The sequence below is a fragment of the Micropterus salmoides genome, unplaced genomic scaffold, assembly GCF_014851395.1.
Source record: "Micropterus salmoides isolate LMB-PRFRI ecotype aquatic unplaced genomic scaffold, ASM1485139v1 Ms_hic_scaffold_15, whole genome shotgun sequence".
NCBI classification, from domain to species: Eukaryota; Metazoa; Chordata; class Actinopteri; order Centrarchiformes; family Centrarchidae; genus Micropterus; species Micropterus salmoides.
In genome coordinates this window covers 7,994,088-8,013,289 of record NW_024040596.1, presented here as the reverse complement: position 1 = coordinate 8,013,289, position 19,202 = coordinate 7,994,088, and the positions used below count along the sequence as shown (strand labels likewise).

The 19,202-nt window shown below is 40.3% G+C and overlaps 2 protein-coding genes across 13 annotated transcripts in view; both read left to right on the top strand.

Annotated features, from left to right (window-relative positions):
• Positions 1-8,819, top strand: part of stxbp5l (syntaxin binding protein 5-like) — a 166,543-nt gene extending 157,724 nt beyond the window's left edge. For all 12 annotated transcript variants that reach the window (XM_038720194.1, XM_038720192.1, XM_038720190.1 and 9 more), the window contains 6 exons: positions 451-690; positions 2,818-3,181; positions 3,948-4,113; positions 4,864-4,975; positions 5,184-5,404; positions 5,972-8,819. In XM_038720194.1, the coding sequence (XP_038576122.1) occupies positions 451-690; positions 2,818-3,181; positions 3,948-4,113; positions 4,864-4,975; positions 5,184-5,404; positions 5,972-6,013 (1,145 nt within the window). In that variant the 3' untranslated portion in view covers positions 6,014-8,819. The remainder of the gene's footprint in view (positions 1-450; positions 691-2,817; positions 3,182-3,947; positions 4,114-4,863; positions 4,976-5,183; positions 5,405-5,971) is intronic.
• A 1,653-nt stretch (positions 8,820-10,472) lies between these two features.
• poglut2 (protein O-glucosyltransferase 2) lies at positions 10,473-19,182 on the top strand. The gene is made up of 10 exons (XM_038720177.1): positions 10,473-11,002; positions 12,552-12,757; positions 12,900-13,105; positions 13,913-13,990; positions 14,278-14,450; positions 15,173-15,410; positions 16,944-17,153; positions 17,318-17,407; positions 17,647-17,750; positions 19,033-19,182. The coding sequence occupies exons 1-10, from the start codon at positions 10,806-10,808 to the stop codon at positions 19,118-19,120; spliced, it is 1,590 nt and encodes a 529-aa protein (XP_038576105.1). The 5' UTR covers positions 10,473-10,805; the 3' UTR covers positions 19,121-19,182.
• The last annotated feature ends 20 nt before the right edge of the window (positions 19,183-19,202 follow it).

Here is a 19,202-nt window from a genome sequence, read left to right as displayed (position 1 = left end):
CCAGTGCACTCTCAATAAATAAAGACAGAAGTGTGTGTGTGTGTGTGTGTGTGTGTGTACAGGGTTTGGTGTGAGACTATGTTTCTGTCCAGTCGTCCCTCTGTAATGATTGATCACATTGTATCACATATTTGTTCCAGAGTTTTACATTGCATACAATCTGCAGACAAAGCATATATGACTTTTAGAATATTTGTCCTCTGCGTTCCTTATCACTCTCCTCCTTACTATGTATTTTTTTTTCTTTTTAACATTTTGATCCTCTCATACCACCATTCTTTCTCCTTTGTCCTACACATTGCTGCTCCCTTCCACAACATCTCCAACTCTACCTTTCTCTTTCCTGTTTTCTCTCTCGCTCCCCTTTCTCTGGCCATTGCTTCACGTCTCTCTCCTCTTGCATCATCTCTGCCTGTGCCGCGCTCCTGTGTTTGGCGGCTACTGCCACAGAGAGTCGTGAAAACTCCTTCAGCCGTTCTCGCAGTTCAAGTGTGTCCAGCATCGACCGGGACACCAAAGAGGCTATCACCACACTGCAGCTTGGAGAGTCCTTCGGGCGCAAGGGTGACGCCCTGCCCACCCCATGTCTGTGGGTGGGCACCAGCTTAGGCGTGGTCCTGCTCATCCCAATGTCCATTCCCACCGACCAGGAGGAGAGGATGGAGGAACCTGTGACCATTGGCCCCAGTGGTAGGTCCCAAATAGACTGGGATTCATCTCAAAGGCATCTTTACCATAGTTGTGTGCACAATTTCCTGCATCTTCAGTGCTTTTACCACCAAACAGTGTTTTTAGTAATCTTGCTAAACTGTTGGCTTATATACAACCTGTTTTCTGACTTGAGTTGTGGCAATGTTGTGACGGTGTGTACAATATTGTCATAACAGATAAAAATAATAGCTAAACCTCTAAAGATAAGACAGTTAAATTTTAATAGATCAGAAGTGTTTTAATAGAAAATACACTATACACAACAAAATCCCAATAATGAATCTATTAATCTATAAAAATCCAAACTGCCTTTCAAAGAAGGAAGGCATTAAGAAAAGAAAATTTTATCTAAATATGTTATCAATTTCATAATTATTTTAATCCCACCATCATTTTGAGACTATTCACTCACCACTACAAGCAAGCTATTAACTGATTCAACGATATTGCATTTTCAATTCAGACTACGTCCTTTTTATTGAAATTTTCTTCTCACCTGTGGCTTTGAAGCTGTGATAATGGGTTTTATGCTCCACATGACAGACAAAAAGCCAAATTTTTAACTGTGATTTGTGGAAATAGAATGAAAGGATCATGCTTTGTCCTCCATTACCCTGTTTTTAACCATTTGTTATGAAACTTGCACAGTGGGACACAGTGGGATTTGGGATATAATGGAGCCTTTCTAAACTACTGGCCCAACTGAAAATGGGGCTCAGTTTGAGTAGCACAAAGCGTCCATACTATATTCATTTGTCCCATCTTTAAGCATTTTGCACATGAAAAAGGTTCAATCAACTACAGTAGGTTCAAACCAAAAGGCTAGGACTTGCCATAAGGGACCGAGTCAATGTGACTGATGTTGTGGACCTTAAACCTGCTTTAATTGAATGTTTTGTTATTGTAAACACAAATTTCATATATTGTTATGAAGCTAATATGGCTTTTTAGCAAACAGTTGCTCATTTGGAGTTATGTCTAACTACCTGATGATTGCAGATTAAGACAGTATCTGTCTGATTTTGGATTCAACTCCTGAGGGAAATATGGCTCTTTAGCTGCTAAATGCTCCATTATGTGGCTGTTCAGTGCTGGGCAGGTAATGTACAGTGGGTGTGTTTGAGCTTTTGGGCTGAAAACAGCTGCCTGCTGAATCTGGAGTACACTTTTGAAATCCTTTCATTTTCCATATTATTGTGAAATTTCACAAATAATGATATAGGCTACACACACTCAGAACAGTCATTTAAGTGCAGAAACATTAGCTTTCATCTCAATTCCACTTGTATGTTTGACACAAAACACCCACTCAGACATATGAGAAAATGCGATGTTGATGCAATACGAGGCTTTTAGAGTAAGAGCTGGTAAATTACCTGAGGAATTAAGTGCACTGTGTGTGAGCAGCATTTGAAAACTCAACTCTCCCCTGGTCTTACTCATACTTAAGGGCTTTTAAAAACACATTTGTTTCAGTTAGAAATTGAGTTATAAATCTGTTGTCATGCAGAACTTCGACAGGCGTTTGTCATACACAATCTTGCATTGACACTCACCATCTGCACTCAAGGGTTCACTCAACAGGGTTAGATTTTGCGGCCCCATTGTGTTTGCACTCTGACTAAACAAAAACAAGCCACTCAGACATGTATTACCGGTCCAGGAACCCTGCTGCGTGATGAAAAAAGGTCTCAGAGCAAAAACATCAATAGACCCAAAACTCCAGGCCCTTTGAAGCAGCAGTTGTTCTCTTGAGACTGAACGTACAAGAAGCAGGCTTATTACTGGAAGGTCATAGAATCAGTTCCAAGGAGAAGGAAAATGCATTGTTGAACTCTCCCTGTGTGTTTTCAAAGTGCTTCTGTGGATTGTAGAGAGTATCTGATGCACTAAATGTTGTATTTGTAAAAAACAACATCAATAAATGTGTAAATAATGAATTGCTTAGGAGCCAACAGTAAATACCAGCTAAGTCTAAGTTCCTAAAGGTGACTATGCTATTGTTTGCATGCAGCATCTTCCTGGCTTATGGGAATGTGCCGTAGCTTTTGGAATCTTTAGTTTCAGACTTCATGCCTTCCCTCTTCCCTCTGTTATCACTTCCAGGAACAGTCATGATGCTGAAGGGCTCGGTTTTGCGCTTTGCCTTCTTGGACTGCATGGGAGCGCTCATTCAGAGCCCCTATGAGGTCTGGCGTGATCCCAACGCCCCCGAGGACCCCGACCGACCGAGAAGGCGCAAGCTAGTCAACTTTTCACCATCCTCCTCCCAGGACACTTGCGGAGAGGGACATCTGGCTGTGGTGTGCTCCGAGAGGCAGGCCAAAGTATTCTTGATGCCCTCGCAGTCTTGCCTCTTTGTCCACAACATCACCGAGTCATCCTTTGTGCTGCGAGCCGATGTGGTATCTGTGTGTAACAGCGTGTGCCTGGCCTGCTTCTGTGCTAACGGACACGTCATGACGCTCAGGTATAACTGCAGGCTCTCGTCTATTTACAAAAAATGTGACAAGCTGAAAGTTTTGTACATCTGCATTATGAGATTGAGTTTGTGTCTGTGCACAGAATTAAACGGGAACTCTGATGTTTTTACCTGACAGAAATATCCTGTATTCTCAATTTGATGTAATTTTTCCTGCGGCAAAAATATTGGCTTAGACCACACAATTAATCCTATAATAATTGACTTTGGCCTTGACAATTAATTAGACTTAGTTGAGTGCAAAATGAATGCTTTGCATTTAGAGTGCCTGCGCTGATGCATTAAATAAAGTGCTTCCTTTTCACAGGTAAACTATGAATAGTGTGATTAAATTATTAGTATTTAATATGAACACACTGTAACTAACTGGTCTCTGTTTCTCAAATACTCCTCTAGCTACAGGCGAGAATGTTTTCAGTGTAGAAAAGATCATGTCATGTATCTACATTGTCTACATAGGAATGACTCTTTTCTGGTTGTTTGGATGTTTTATTTCTATCGCTTACCTCTAAGAATATTTACATTTGAAGGGAGACGTATTTATTGTTGTAATAGGTAAATTATAAAATTAAACCAGTTTACTATGTCACACAGAAGAAACAATGTTATTACAAAAGAAATTGTGATAAACAATAAATTCATCATGATTATTATCTAATCACATTGCCCAAATTTGACTCCCATTTGTGGTGTGGTTTAATTTGCATGGTACAATTTGTATTAACGTCTTTTATTCTTCTCGCTCTGCCCACAGTTTGCCCAGTCTGAGACCGCTGATAGATGTCAATTACCTGCCTCTGACAGACATGCGCATTGCAAGAACCTTTTGCTTCACCAACGGGGGACAGGCCCTATATCTCAGCTCCCCGACAGAGATCCAAAGAATTACGTACAGCCAGGAGATGTGTGACAACCTGCAGGTCAGCGCTGCAGTTTGTGTGTGCATGCTGTTTATCTGTCCATCCAGCCTAAACACTGTATATCAGTCCGTTTATTTGTCTCTCTGACATGTCGCAGCATTTTGCTGTTTGGTTTTCTGAAAGCTACTGATGCATGCACATAGAGACGGTTCTAATTTTGCTTGACTGACAATTTGCGTCTCACATCGAGTTCAGAAAAGTATTGGTGCAGTAAATAAGCAGGTGCCATTATTCCCACCGAGAGCTGACAGAGGCCATTGAAGTGAAATGTCACTGATGTCAAGTGTGGTTTGAATTCCACGGGGCCCACTGTGTTGAGATGGTTTTACTGAGTGTGTGGTTGTGTAGACATGGGCATATTCATATTCATAGATGTGTTTATTCTTAAGTGCCATCACTGCACCCTCACTAACGATAACAGATGACAGCGGAGCTTGTGACATGATGCTGCCATAGTGCCACCTACAGGCAACAATAGGTACTCCCCTGTCATTGAGGAGAAGTTGTCCCTGTATGTGGACAAAGACCAACATTATTATACAATTATATGAATTGACACTATGGCAGTTTTCACAAAGGTGATAAAGGGAGGAGAGCACTGCCACTTTGACCCCACCCTCAGGGATGACAAATGTGTGATCAACAAATAGCGGCAGTACATCTCCAGTGCAGAATTGGAATGAATTGTTTTAGGAAAATACTTTATTGATTGCTAGGATCTTTTTGCTTTTTCATTGTCATTCATTTCAGGAGATGCTTGGAGAGCTGTTTACACCAATAGAAACACCAGAAGCCCAGAACAGAGGCTTTCTAAAGGGCTTCTTTGGAGGCAATACCCATACCTTTGACAGAGAGGAGCTCTGTGCGTGATTTCTCTTTTCTCTCTTTTTTTCTATACTAAGAGTTTCATTCTAGTGTGTACTAGTCCACTTAAAATGTCACATGTAATCGCATATCAAAATCTAGCAGGCACTGTACAACTAGTGAATGGCTAACAATGCATCAAATGTGCTTTTTTTTCTCCGCCTCCCGTCATTTTCTCGTTCCTTTTTACCTGACGGCGTCGACAGTTGGTGAGGCAGCAGCTGGGAAGGCTTCTCGGAGTCTGGCCCAGCACATCCCTGGGCAGGTGGGGGTGGAGGGAATGAAGGTGGCGGCTAGTGGAGTGGTGGGTGATCTGGCGAGGGCCCGCATTGCTCTGGATGAGAGAGGCCAAAGGCTGGGGGAGCTTGAGGACCGAACCGCCATGATGATGACCAGTGCAGAAACCTTCTCCAAACACGCTCATGAGGTAAAAACCAGATCATTAGAAGTTCCAAATTTATCAATGTAATTCATTCTTTCATAATTTAAGTTGAAATGTGTTTATGAAAACTGTTAATTAAAGGGTAAACTCAAACTGAAAAGAATGCATGAAATATTTTGTAGTTAGCTTTGGAACTATTACAGAATTCATGTAAGAATAAATAAACATTTGTTTGTTTTAAGTTACATTATAGCTGTTATAAATAAAAGAACCCTGTAATGATAATAGCAAAAAGAATAAAGAAAAAGATCCATTGTTCTCATCCTGTTGCCTAATATTTTTATAACGACACACAGAAATGTTAGTAATCACATAATTGTTCTGACACTTCCCATCCGTAAAGTAGACCTCGTGGGGCTAATTCTGCACCATGATGTTATTTATTTACCCCAGCAATACCAAACTGGTGTTTAAAAGTGCTACATACAACAGCTTCAGAGCTTTAAAAAAATGTGCTGTTATTCTAAAGAAATCTGCTCCATACAGGAAATGAAGCGATGACGAACGTGTTATTCCTCACCATCAATGGTATGTGACTTTTTCTTTTCACAGCTGATGCTGAAGTGCAAGGACAAGAAGTGGTACCAGTTCTAAGAGCAGGACAGAGGACTGCAGGGAACTTTATGCCGGGACAGGGACTTTCACTCTACAAATGAGAGCAATGAAATGAGAGACTCAGAAGTGACTTTGTCTTTACGGCTTCCGGAGTGGCTATTTGTATGACGCTGTCACATTGTTGAAGGACGACAATGGGCTAGCTCCCTGTCTAGACATGTAGTGATAAGGACAGAAAGAGAATGGCGGCATTTGAAGGACTGAAGATGAATCTGGAAATATCCGACGTGTGTGTGTGTGTGTGTGTGTGTGTGTAGGTGTGTGTGTGAGTGTGTGTAGTTGGGTTTCCTGGACCTCACTGTGTAGATACTTAAAAGTTAACTAAACAACAAGAAATGCATGAAACAAAAATGGATGACTATTAAAAATATCCAACTGCCATATTAAAAAGCAGCATGCTACTTTAACAAGAGATACAAAAATAAACCGTTTTATTTAATGATGTAAGCCAACAACAGAAACTATGAAAAACTTTATATTTTTTGAAATATTGACAAAAAAAGTATATATAAAAAGGGAAATGTATACCTGCATTGCTATTAAGCCAAAACTTGTGTTCCTTTCCCTTTTTTCATTTTTTATTTTTGGTTCATTTGAAAATGTTTTCTTAGTCTCAGCATATATTACTTGCCACAATATAGATGCACATAGTTAACTTTCTCTACACACACACTTAGAATAATGCTAAAACTATGTTCTTGCCAATTACCCTGGGCTGCACAGTGCAAACACAAATCAGTAGTATTTACATGTACCTCTGCACAGTCTAATCACACTAATTATATTTCACGTTTCGGCTGCTGCTACTTACAAAAGCATTAAATGATAATCTCCCTCCCCGACTACAGTTGTATGGAAACAGAACAGATTGGTGTGAGAAGAATGCAAAGGCTGAGAGAGTTAAAAGTGTACTGTGGACACAGTGTGTTTCTAGCTATAGTATGAACCTATATACTATTCATGTGCCATAAAAACAAGATGAGTGAATCCACTCACAGTAAACTAACTAACAAAGAGCTAATATGTGGTAGTCATCATATGTTTCCTGTTGATCGGAACAGATGAGACATACTTGGAGTTGACCATGAGGGCATATATCAAAGTCAAAAAAGTCTGTTTTCTTTATATAAAAAAAAATATGAGGGGGGTTTTATTTATTTATTTTTGGTTGTTGCTGGTTCACCATTGGAGTCTTTAGCTGCCTTTGTCAGACGTGTGAGTTTCGTGAGCCATTAGGTTGTGTGTGTGTGTGTGTGTGTGAGTGTGAGTGAGTGAGAGAGAGAAAGACTCTTTCTCTGCCAAAGCAATCGAAAATGAATGACACCCTCCCATCTCTCTCTTTCTCTCTCTCTCTCCGCCTCAGCCTTTGGTTTATGCGTTTTCAGCGTTAAACCCGAGGGGTCCTCTTTTCACGAGCACCACTTTAAAATGGTCGTCACCGTCTTTGTGGCCGGAGTACGAAGCGGAGTTGGAATCGTTTCCATTCAGTTGCGACCAACTCCCCCCTCCCTGTGAGTGGTTTATCAGTAAAAGGTTCAGGAAAAGTAACAGTATTTTTTTTGTCAGTGATGTTTCAGATGTGAGTCAGTGAAGAAACTATGTACATGTGTAAAACATTTGCAACGATTTCAACTGAAGGCAAATTGTTCCTCTTTTTCGTGCAATATTGTTCTTGATGACTATGATATCCTCTCGTCGCAGTCCTATATTTGATGGTGATGGCCTCTCAAATGAAGGCTCTTGTATGTTAAAAACAACAAATGTTTCATGATACATGGTTGGTGTATCATATTGTGATTGTGTTGTACATGTCCAATGGGTAGCCACACGACACGGGGCAAACAGCATTAACTGAGGAGGATGTTTTGTACTTGTGTATTTGTCTGTATTTTGAATTGATCTGAAAAACCAAACAGAGGGTTGTTGATATCCATCCCACACATCAGGCCTTTATGCAGACGAGCATTAACACTTAGATCATGATCACTCCCACATAAAATATGCACAACAACACATACAAACCTAAAAAAAAAGCAGACACAGGTGAGTCTATCTGCATTGCTAGTCATTTCTCCCTGCTACCTGTCAGGCTGCTGAGGCTTTCCTCAGGCTTAAACAGCCTTCAAAACCCATTTGTTTTCACCAAACTCAAGTCACCTGAAATCCTAAAGCAGTGCCTCGTGGGTTTCAGGAATTACACATGATTTGGTTCCATGATGTGTCTTAAACATATCCAAAAAAAGAATCAATTTCTCTCCTAGCTCTGTACCGTCAATGAGATTTGTGTTGAGTGCAGTTCTTTCAATGACAGAGAAAACACACAAAAAAAACAAAAAACAAAACCAGAAGAAAATTAACAACAACAAAAAAAAAAGTACATCTGACTTCTACTGACAGGGTGTTTTGTTAGTATGTTTTTGGTTTTTATATTAACTGTACAGTTCAATCTTGGGAGAAAGGTAACAAAAAACACAAAAAAGATGAAGACATTCTTGGGATATTTTTCTCTGTATATGTTGTACCTGTTACTGCTGGTACTGTATCTGGTATTCTGGCTCTGTCTAAATCACTGGAACTCTGTAGTTCTTCACACTGTAGTATCCTGAACAAGCATTTCTCTGGTTTTCTCAATGATGGCAGCAAAGTTTGTCTTATTTAAATGGATTCTACCACTTTTTGTTCTTATTGATATTATACTAGTGTAATAGAAATTACTTGACAAAAAAGAACTGAAAATATGTTGATGCAAAAGCAAACTGAAATAAACATTGATTGATGTACACAGTTGAGAGAGCTCTGTTTCACTGACCTTTTAACCTTGTGTGAAGTACAAGGTGGTGTTTCCTGCTGAATGACGGGGGATGATTCGGGCATCTCCACATCTGTGATTTTCAGTTCGTCCCATAAATTGTGAAGCAGGCCTGAAAGTGCAGCATGGTTTTATTTGTATTACGATAAATGTTAATGTTACCCTTTTATGTGCAACGGCCCTGGTTTATCCCTGTTAGTCATTGAAATAGTCAGCCAGGTTCAGGAGACTGATGAAGACTTACACAGCATGGTTTACTGAGCGCTTCCTAGACCTACAGATTAACTAAGTGTCCAAATAAGGTTATTGTTCAGCCCTCTATTCATGTGTGAAGATTCTATTGCATATTGGTTTAAATCAAGACACTATGCTTACTTAAGTTAACCCAAAGTTAACATACAAAGAGCCAGTCAGTCTGTATGTAATGAAACAAAATAAAGACAATCTCAACCTTGGGTTACCTAACAAATGGATAACAGTGCGTCATTATCCTGGCAGCTGCGTCAGTCAGTCGACCAAACAGACAGACAGAGTCTGGTCTAGTGTTTTGGAGTCACAGGCTGTCTGTAGTTGGCTTACTTTAGCTCAGCAATTCACCCTCTCATTACCTGTGTTATAGTACCACTAAAATCCTTTCACACCTGTGAGAAGCGTACAGTCGGAAAAATTCATGATAATAACATTTTCTTGTATTTCATATATCATATAACTATTCTACAAGTCTCAAAGATTATTTTGCATCCACCCAGATGGTTAGAGAGCCACCTGCTGGATGAGTGTCTTCTAACAGGAGAAACTGCTGTTTGTAATTATATTACATTACAGTAAATTCCTCCATACTCATCATCAATCATGATACAAGTAATGGAAATGTAACTACGTACATCTACACAAGGGCTTAAGGACAAATGTGAGGTGTTTTTTATATGCAGTCTATGGATATTTCACATGAGTATTTCAATTTAATGCCACATTATACTTCTACTTCAATATAATGTATTTGTTCCTTCGCTTATTTGACAGCTATAGTTCATAGTTATACAAGATTTCAAAACAGAAGTACAAAACATGGTAAGCTAAATATAACGACAGAAAAGTAGCTCCACAACAAACTACAACAGTAAAATACTAACATATGCATCAGCAATATAAATATTATATAAAATGTAATACTATAACTGTAAATGGGATTATTTTTCTGGTGTTCACCAGATTAATGTACGTAATATTTAGGCAACATTTTCAATGCATGAAAAGCACTCGTAATAAGAGTATTTTACATGGTGGTATTGCTACTTATGAAAAGGATTAATGAATACTTCTACCACTACATTGTGAGACAGTAAGACCGGGATGGTTATGGATTCTGTGCATTATTTTATTAGCTAATCTCTCCATACATTTCCATGCTTCCAATAATTTATCACAGAAAAATAAATGCCGCTAAACAAACCTAAAAAATAAGCCACATTTACTCAGCATCATGCCCACCTTGTACCTCGAGGCTGGAACTTCCTGGTTTCTGTACAATCACATTCAGATCAGATTGCTCATCCAGCCAATCAAAGCAGAGTCGGTGGACAGCGACCAATCACAGGGCTACATTGCAATAGCACATCCCGCCCCCTGCCTGCTCATTCAGCAGATAGTTACAGTAAAGTGTACAAGGATTTTGGAAATAGCCAACAGTAACCTGACTGAAGCCATGTTAAAATAACAACATTATGCGCCTATATTAGCCAGATATAAGCAGTTAGCAATGCCACCGCTGAACCGTGCAGTTCCAGATGGAAACGGAGCGAGCTAACGTTAAAACGTTAACGTTACAGACTTCTAACGTTAACTTACGCCTTCTCCTAATGTTTGGACATTTTTAAACCGACAATGGCAAGTTTGGGCACTGACCCTCTCTAGGGAGAAAGGTAAGGGCTAACGTTTGAGGCCAGTCAACGCTGGACAGCCATGTCTTCTGGACTAGTTTCACGGTTGCTGCTGCTGCTCTGCTGTCTGGGTCTGTTCAGACGTGAACTCCCGGGGACTCGGGCAGACTCGGTACCCAGTGCTGCAAAAACTTTGGTATGGGGACCTGGACTGGAAGCAAACATTGTGCTCCCAGCTCGATATTTCTACATACAGGCGGTGGACGGCTCGGGGAGAAAGTAAGTAGACCCACCGCTTTTGTTTCAGTAAGTCAGTAAAGTTACGTTTCTCCATTTGATTTGGCAACAACCTGTAACATTTTATTGGGAGGCAGTGCTGCGTTCAAGTGCTCCACGTAGCATCATACTTTGGAGATTGTAAGGTTGCGGTGGTGTAACAGTTGGGACAGTTTGAGTAAAATAAATCATGTTTTATGTAAATGCAAATAATTTCTTTAACTTGTTTTATATGTGTAAATAAATTCTTGTGCTAAAGCCAGAAGACATGATGTTAGTGTCTATCAATTTAATAAAAACTACAGTAAATGAAGGCCACATTTAGGTTTATTTTTGTCTACACTTTTTTTCAGCGTTTGTTTTCTAAAGAAAATAGCATTTGGGTATGATTTTGTTTGAAAGCCCATATGTCTGGTTTTCCAACCAAGAAATTAATAAACTTCCACAACCTCCACTTTTCTCAAATGTAGCCTAATGTCTAGGGGAAAAAATTATGTATTAGTTGCAAAATTAATTAAAACATAACCTACTTCCAAGTTTGTTGACATAGGACACTAACTTTATTTATGAGTGCCTGAGAACTGCATGTCTACAAAGAAAGGACAAAATAAATCTTTGCAACCACGTGGAAACTTTAAACTCTTCAGTAGTGAGAGAGCAGACATGAAAGTTTGCATCCCAGGGAGAAAGAGTCAGACAACCTCCAATAAACCCTTTCATGAAAAAAACCTTCCAAGATATCCCACTCTATTGGGTGTCACTTTAACACGTGCTTTGGGTCTCAAGATGGATATCAGTTTCTCACTCCATTAATGCCTACAACAAAACAATGACACGATTGTAACATGAGAGACAATATCAGCATGCCAAGACTTATAGAGGCCCTGAAATTATATCAGCAACAACAGACTTTCTGCTTTTAATGCACAACTTGTTATATTTAATTACAGTATTGTTGGGAAAATACTAAGATTGTAATTGTTTTTGAATTTATTAACTATGACTGTGAGGTTAAAGTTGTTCTTGGGTGCTTTTACATCAATATTAGGTGACGAGCACAACAGTGTCCCTAAACATATTGACACCGGCACCATCAATTTAGGAGACAAAGGTTAAAATTAATTTCGCTCGTTTTGAGAGTAGAAAAAATTATATCACGTTGTTCATTCTGATCTGATTTTTCACAACCTCTGATCTACAGTTTGGAGCGAGTAATATCCAGCAACAAAAATTTCAGGTGGACTTTCAGTTAATGGAATTACAACAATCAAATGTTTGTCCTCTTTGTATAAACGCCATTGTTGTTTTACCAGATTTATATTTGCAATTAAAAGCAGAATAATAATCATATTATGGTGAGTTTTAAATACGTAATATCTTCAGATAGTCATCCTTCAAAAGCTTAATTTATTTAATATTAATGTTAAAGAGTCTCACAAAAATGGCGACATTTGACAGGAATAAACTCAAAATATATAAGTACATACCAAAGCCACCTAAATAAGTTTTATACAGGGCTTCTTATTCATCCTCCATATATTCTTCCTCGCAGTTTAACAACATCACCTGGTGAGAAGACCTTTGAAGTGAAGATTGTGTCTCCAGCAGAGCAGTTCACCAGGATTTGGATCCAGGTCCTGGATCGCCAGGATGGCTCCTTCCTGGTGCGCTACAGAATGTACGCCACCTGCACGGACCTTCACATCCACGTTCTGCTCGAGAACAAGGATGTCGCCAAGTCGCCGTTCGTTCTCGAAGGTTGAACACAATCCAAGCCGCCTGAAACCGAAATATGTTTCGGGATGAGATTTGTTGTTTTCTGGCTCTGGGAACTGAGGGCACGTGCTTATGGCAGATGAAAGAAGGATCTTAAGGATGTTTCTGTGTTTTTCCACCACAGGCCCAGTTTACCATGAGGGCTGTGACTGTCCCCAGCCCAGTGGCTCTGTGTGGGAGGCCCATATGCACTGTCCTCAGTCCTTCCCCCAGATAGAAAGGGACCTGGTCGCCTACACCAGCGTTGACCCTGATCGCAACTCGCGGGAGATCCCACAGCGCTTTGGACAGAGACAAAGCCTCTGCCACTACACTATTATAAACAACAAGGTACCTCGCACCTATGCCACATTAGGGCTACTGTTGGGTGCTATGAAAAAACACAGAGTTTATCGGTCTATGGGAAACGTAGTAGTGTGGATGTAGCCTTAACTGTAGCTAAAACAGAAGAAGTCGCCTTTACAGTAAGCTGTCTCCATAGTTAGTGACGAATGTTTGACACGTAAGTCATTTTACAACAATCCCCCAGGTTCTCTTTCAAATACCAGCATGAATAAAGGCTATTCTAGTAAGAAAGGGTAGTATTTCTTTAGGCTGAATAGTAATTAGGGCCACGTATTAATGTCAAGTTAGGAAGGAGAGCCTGGAGCTGTATGACACGCCTGTAAGAACAGTCGATCAAGGGGTACAGTCTTCTCCAAATACCACTGTGGACGCCAATCCAGGTTCCTGTAATAGGAATTCTAAGTCTAAAGCCCTAATGGCACAGTGCTAGAATAACCTGGGAACATCCAGCGTGTTATCAGTTGTCAGTCATTTACAGTCCCATTGTAATTTCTACATTCTGTGAGTGTGCTCACACAATTAGTTCTTGCAAAATCCAAAAAACCCAAACATTTCTGCGACTCTCTTTTTCTATACGCAGCTCTGGATTAACTCCTGTAATACGCATGACAGTTACAAAAACATGTAAGATAATACAGTCCCAATTCAGGTCCATGTTTTAGCTTTCCAGAGCTTTCAGTCATACCACATGGTCTTCAACAGCAGGTAGAGATTGCAGCAAAGTTAATTCCTGAACCCCTTTGCACTCTTGTGATGTTTTTATGTTGCTCTCTAGCGTTCTCTTCTCTTTAGGTCTACGTTAAAACCTTCGGAGAGCACGTAGGTTTCAGAATCTTTATGGATGCCATTCTCCTGTCGCTCACCCGAAAGGTAAGCTTATAATATCTGTGAAATACCGAAACGTTGGAACAGTTTTAATCTTCAACATCCCGTTAATAAGTTTCATTCATCACTTACTTTTAGAAAACTAGAAGAAGGACTTGATAGAAGATTACATAGGTTTTTTCACTTCCATATTGCATTTATCCCTTCATTGGGAATGAATTCACAAGCAAGAGCAGGCAGCAAGGTTTCTTCATATTACGTGATATTATTTCCTTAATAATGTTGTTTTTTTAATGGATTATGGATGGAATATTGTTGTGTTGTATGTACAGGTGCGGCTCCCTGATATGGAGTTTTTTGTTAACCTGGGTGACTGGCCGTTGGAGAAGAGGAAACCCACTGAGAGGATTCATCCTATCTTTTCCTGGTGTGGCTCTGACAATACCAGAGATATCGTCATGCCCACCTATGACCTGACCGAGTCTGTCCTTGAGACCATGGGAAGGTGAGGCTGCACGTTCCACAACACAAACATGTTTTGGGTGAAGCTAAAAGATTTGCAAATGAGTCAGCAGAGTTAGCAATATCATTACAAGAGCGTGGTGATGGGGCAGTGGATAACACACATGCCTTTGGTGTGAGAAACCCGGGTTCAAATCCACTGTGAGACACGAATGTGTCCCTGAGCAAGACCTTTAACTTCTAGTTGCTCCAGAAGCGTGCGACTTTTGACATATATAGCAATTGTAAGTCACTTTGGATAAAAGCGTAGGCTAAATGTAAATGCTACCACTGTATGGCTATCTCTTTAAGTGTCTTTTGAGCATCAGCTACCTGTGGGCCTGGTGGCTATGAGGAGTTTGTAGCTTGCTTCTCAGAGGGGGATAGGAGCCGTAGTCCGCTTGGACACATTGCAGCCCTGTAGTAGCAGGATCACCTTCATAAAGATGATGGAATTCTCCTCTCATAATGAGTGACACTCGCTCACCAGGTACTCCAGCATCGTGTGGAGCTGCTGATCTCTGCAAGACAACTATATTATTCACTGCAACAGTGAACTGGGAAAGCAGTATATGCACCCGGGTACAAATTATTTATAGGCACTTGGGGCAAAGCTGACAGTGTGAAGTCAATCCTTTACGTGGATAAAATGATAAGATAACATTCTTTATATATGCATGCTCACGATTAATAACGTGGACAACATATTGTCCCTCCAATGAACAGGGTTAGTCTGGACATAATGTCAGTGCAGGCCAACACAGGACCAGCATGGCAAGAGAAGAACGCCACAGCCTTCTGGAGGGGCCGGGACAGTCGGCAGGAACGTCTGGAGCTGGTCAAGCTTTCCAGGGCTCACCCCAACATGATAGATGCTGCCTTTACCAACTTCTTCTTCTTCAAACATGATGAGAGCCTCTACGGGCCGCTGGTCAAACATGTTTCCTTCTTTGACTTTTTCAAGGTGAGAGTGCTTCAGCATGGCTGCTTTCTGATTTAATGAATACTTTAAATTCATACACATTTGATTTGTATATAATATGCAATTGTAATATTTTTGATAATAACTTTGAAACTGATTGTACTATGTAATGGTAAAGAGATGGTAGTACTGCCAGACCTACTAAGAATTAATACTTAACTCTGCCCCAGTTTGCAGCTTTTTGTAACTGTTTAACAACCATAGTAAGGAATTCTTTAGCAAACAAGCCCTGACAGGATGAGTGTAGCCAATTTGCTTAGCAGAAAAGAGGAGAAAGGCTCGTGCAGACGTGCACGAAACAGCTGTTCATTATAAAGCTAGCAATTATTAAGACAAAGAATACGGATGAAAGGATGCATCTGAGCTACAGAGAGAGCTGGAGGTGTGTAAAAAGTGTTTTGCAGTAAAAAAGTAGCTGCCTGCTCTGCCAGCTGCCTGCTCTCATTTCATTGGATGTGGACGTCAAGTCGGCTGACTCCTCCAGATATTTGGCACGCTAGATATCTAACGGTCGTACTGGCATACTGGGCAAATGCCCGGTGGGCCAACGCACCTTTGGGGCCAGTGTAAGGTAAATTATCTGTTTATATAACTGTTTTTAAAAAACGGGCCAACGATCGTCCCATAAAGCAGGGACAGCAGCCCATTGGGCAATTTTCTATACTGACATTGGGCTTCCACTATAAATTGGTGCAGAAAATGTCTCCAGAATGCAGAAAATCAAGTGTTTAATGCTCAAAATGCCAGGGACGATTTTTTTTGTCCCAGTCCAGCCCTGGCTCAAGTAAACTAGTGTCTGGTGAGGAAAGTTTTTTTCTTTTTTTTTTTTCCTCAGGAGATAATGGACCAGATCATTGCTTAAGGGCCAGTGAATACTGGATCTATATGCATTATTTAGGTTGCCAAAGAGGTATCTCCAGTGCAATGCTAATGTCGCTCTGTGTCCGTCAAGTCAGTTTTATTTATATATCCCATTATCACTATTCACAATTTCACAATAAAGGGGGTTTACATTCTGTACAGCATACAATACCCTCTGTCCCTAGACCATCGGTTCAAATGAGGAAAACTCCCCCAAAAAGCCCTTTTAACCGGAAAGGAATTGAAGAAACTTCAGGAAAAGCAGCAGCAGGTGACAGAAATGCAATAGTTTGTTCACAACAGAAAATAACAGTATATTCAATTATGATGACAAAATGTAGATTGTAATATATAAATGAAGAGGATGGATCCAGGAGGATAACTGAGCAGCTTCAAGTGTCGCCCACTAAGTCGGATCTGAGCCACACCACCTCGTCTCCTGCATAGAGACCTGAGACGAGGACAGGCCACACAAACACTGAAGAAGACTACAGTATTCTCACAGAGAGGAGAAACAAACACTGCTTTGCTAACACATTAGCCATAACTTGATCAGCCATGGTACACCAAGGCTTATTCTTTATGCAGTTAAACTGTTTACATTTTATTCTATTTTGAAGGTGATTGTTATTTCTCTTCCACGTCCACCACCAGTACAAGTACCAAATAAACATCGACGGCACCGTGGCAGCATATCGACTGCCTTACCTATTGGCAGGAGACAGTGTGGTCTTAAAGCAGGATTCCGGCTACTACGAGCATTTCTACAACGAGCTTCGGCCGTGGGAGCACTACATCCCAATCAGGGCGGACCTCGGAGACCTGCTGGAAAAGATCCAATGGGCTCGTGACCACGACGAAGAGGTGAGGAAGAGTATGGACATTTTGTGTAAATTTTTTGTCTTTGTGCTTATTTATTGGCCTCTTTAAGAATGAACAGAAATCCGTTTTGTCAGTATGGAGTGAATGTTCTGTTGTCTTTGTTACTGTGATTACGACAAATAGCTGCTATCATTTGTGTCTTTCAGGCACGGAAAATTGCACTGGCGGGTCAGCAGTTTGCTCGCAATCATCTTAATGGAGACAGCATATTTTGTTACTACTACAAACTTTTCCAGGTAACATTTCTACACTTCTGCACAGTTATATAGATTGATATATTTAAAAGCTCAAGGTACAAGTACCAGCAGCGTTATGAGGAAATATTATCGCACACTCATACCGTCACACAGGGGTCAAAGTATATCCCATTAGCACTGTATGGCCTTATTTGTGTGACTGTGGATGAAATGGTTTCACAGCATGCATAAATGTGTTCAGATCGCATATTTGTTGTCAGGATATGCTTCTCCTTTAGGAGTATGCCAAACTCCAGGTCACAGTGCCACAGATCCGGGAAGACATGGAGCTTGTGGAGCAGCCCATCGATGACCTGTTCCCCTGTTCCTGCCACAGGACGGGGTAAGAGACACCGTTAAGTTCCCCTTGCATCAGAGTGACTTTGCATCATTTCGCCTCACCTCAGCTTACAGATTACACCAGTAACAGGACACCAGTGCAGTCTAGACCCACTGACGTCAAGAGCTGTTGCTCTGGGTTCTTATCCAGGTTGTAAATCACAAGTTTGCACTGTTTGCAAAGATACACTTAAGACAACTCTGATGAATTGCTGCCTTGAACAATATAAAGTACATCATTTTATAGCATGGTTTCCAAGTGGCTGAAGGATGACCTGCTTAACATGGATGTAGTACAACATATACACAATATCAGGATCCTGAAAATTAAGTAAAAGTAATTCAGCCATCATTAATTTTATTATTTACACTTACACTACATTTCCTACTGCAACATGTCAAAATTCTATGAAAAAAAGCTGTTATTAGTTTAATAAGTGGCACAGTTGTCTCTATTCAATTCAATTCAATTTTATTTATATAGCGCCAAATCACAACAACAGTTATCTCACAGCGCTTTTCATAAAAGAGCAGGTCTAGACCGTACTCTATGATGCTGAGAGTTTTTCTTTGATGACTATGCCTGCTCATTTGAACATGAAGAAGAGGGAGAAAGTGTGGGCAAAGGCCTGGCAGAGTTTAAGCTGTTCAAGTTGGTACCACTCAGCTTCAAGAAGACCATACCACTTTACAGAGTGTGGCTCCCCCTGGTGTGTATAAGGTGCCACTGCACCTTACTAAATGAATGAGTTTAATACAAAAATTACACTGTAATGCGTTAAAAGCCCTGCACAGCCACACGTGTGTTTTTAGTTACTCTGGCTGATTAGACCTCTAGTTAGGTTGTGTGATATCACCAATTATATCATTAATAACATAAATTGTCCGCATCTAACAGGTGCAACAAAACTAACAGGGGAGTGAGGGAAATGTCATTCAAGCATAGTTTAACACATTCACACAAGTGAAAACACCCGTGTGGGCGGGTGCCCAGTGGAAATGGGAGCTTTTAAATATGATTAATGCAAACTACTTGAATAACGTATAATAAGTCAAATAGAAAACGTATTGCATTTTTTAGATTTTAGAGTGAATATTCAAGTTTGAATGAGTAAGTTTAGACTACACTGCTGTACGTAAGTATACAGCTCTCACTGGATTGTATTTCGGTTCTTGATGGCACACCTTTCTTCACATGTGCCAAAACAAAGTCAGCAAATACTTTGAAGCTGGCACATGTCCCACTCCTTCTCATCCTAACACAAATCTGTTTTTCTTTTTTTCAGGCAAAGGATGAACTTTGACCTGTCATCCAGTTACAGAACAATCCTTCATATCGGATATACTGCCAAATCATTTTTCAGTGTGAATTAATTGCATGACTGACATGAATTTCACATTATCTCATTTTTTAAATAAAAATGTGTCTTTTTGTATGTTAAAAGTGATTTTTTTC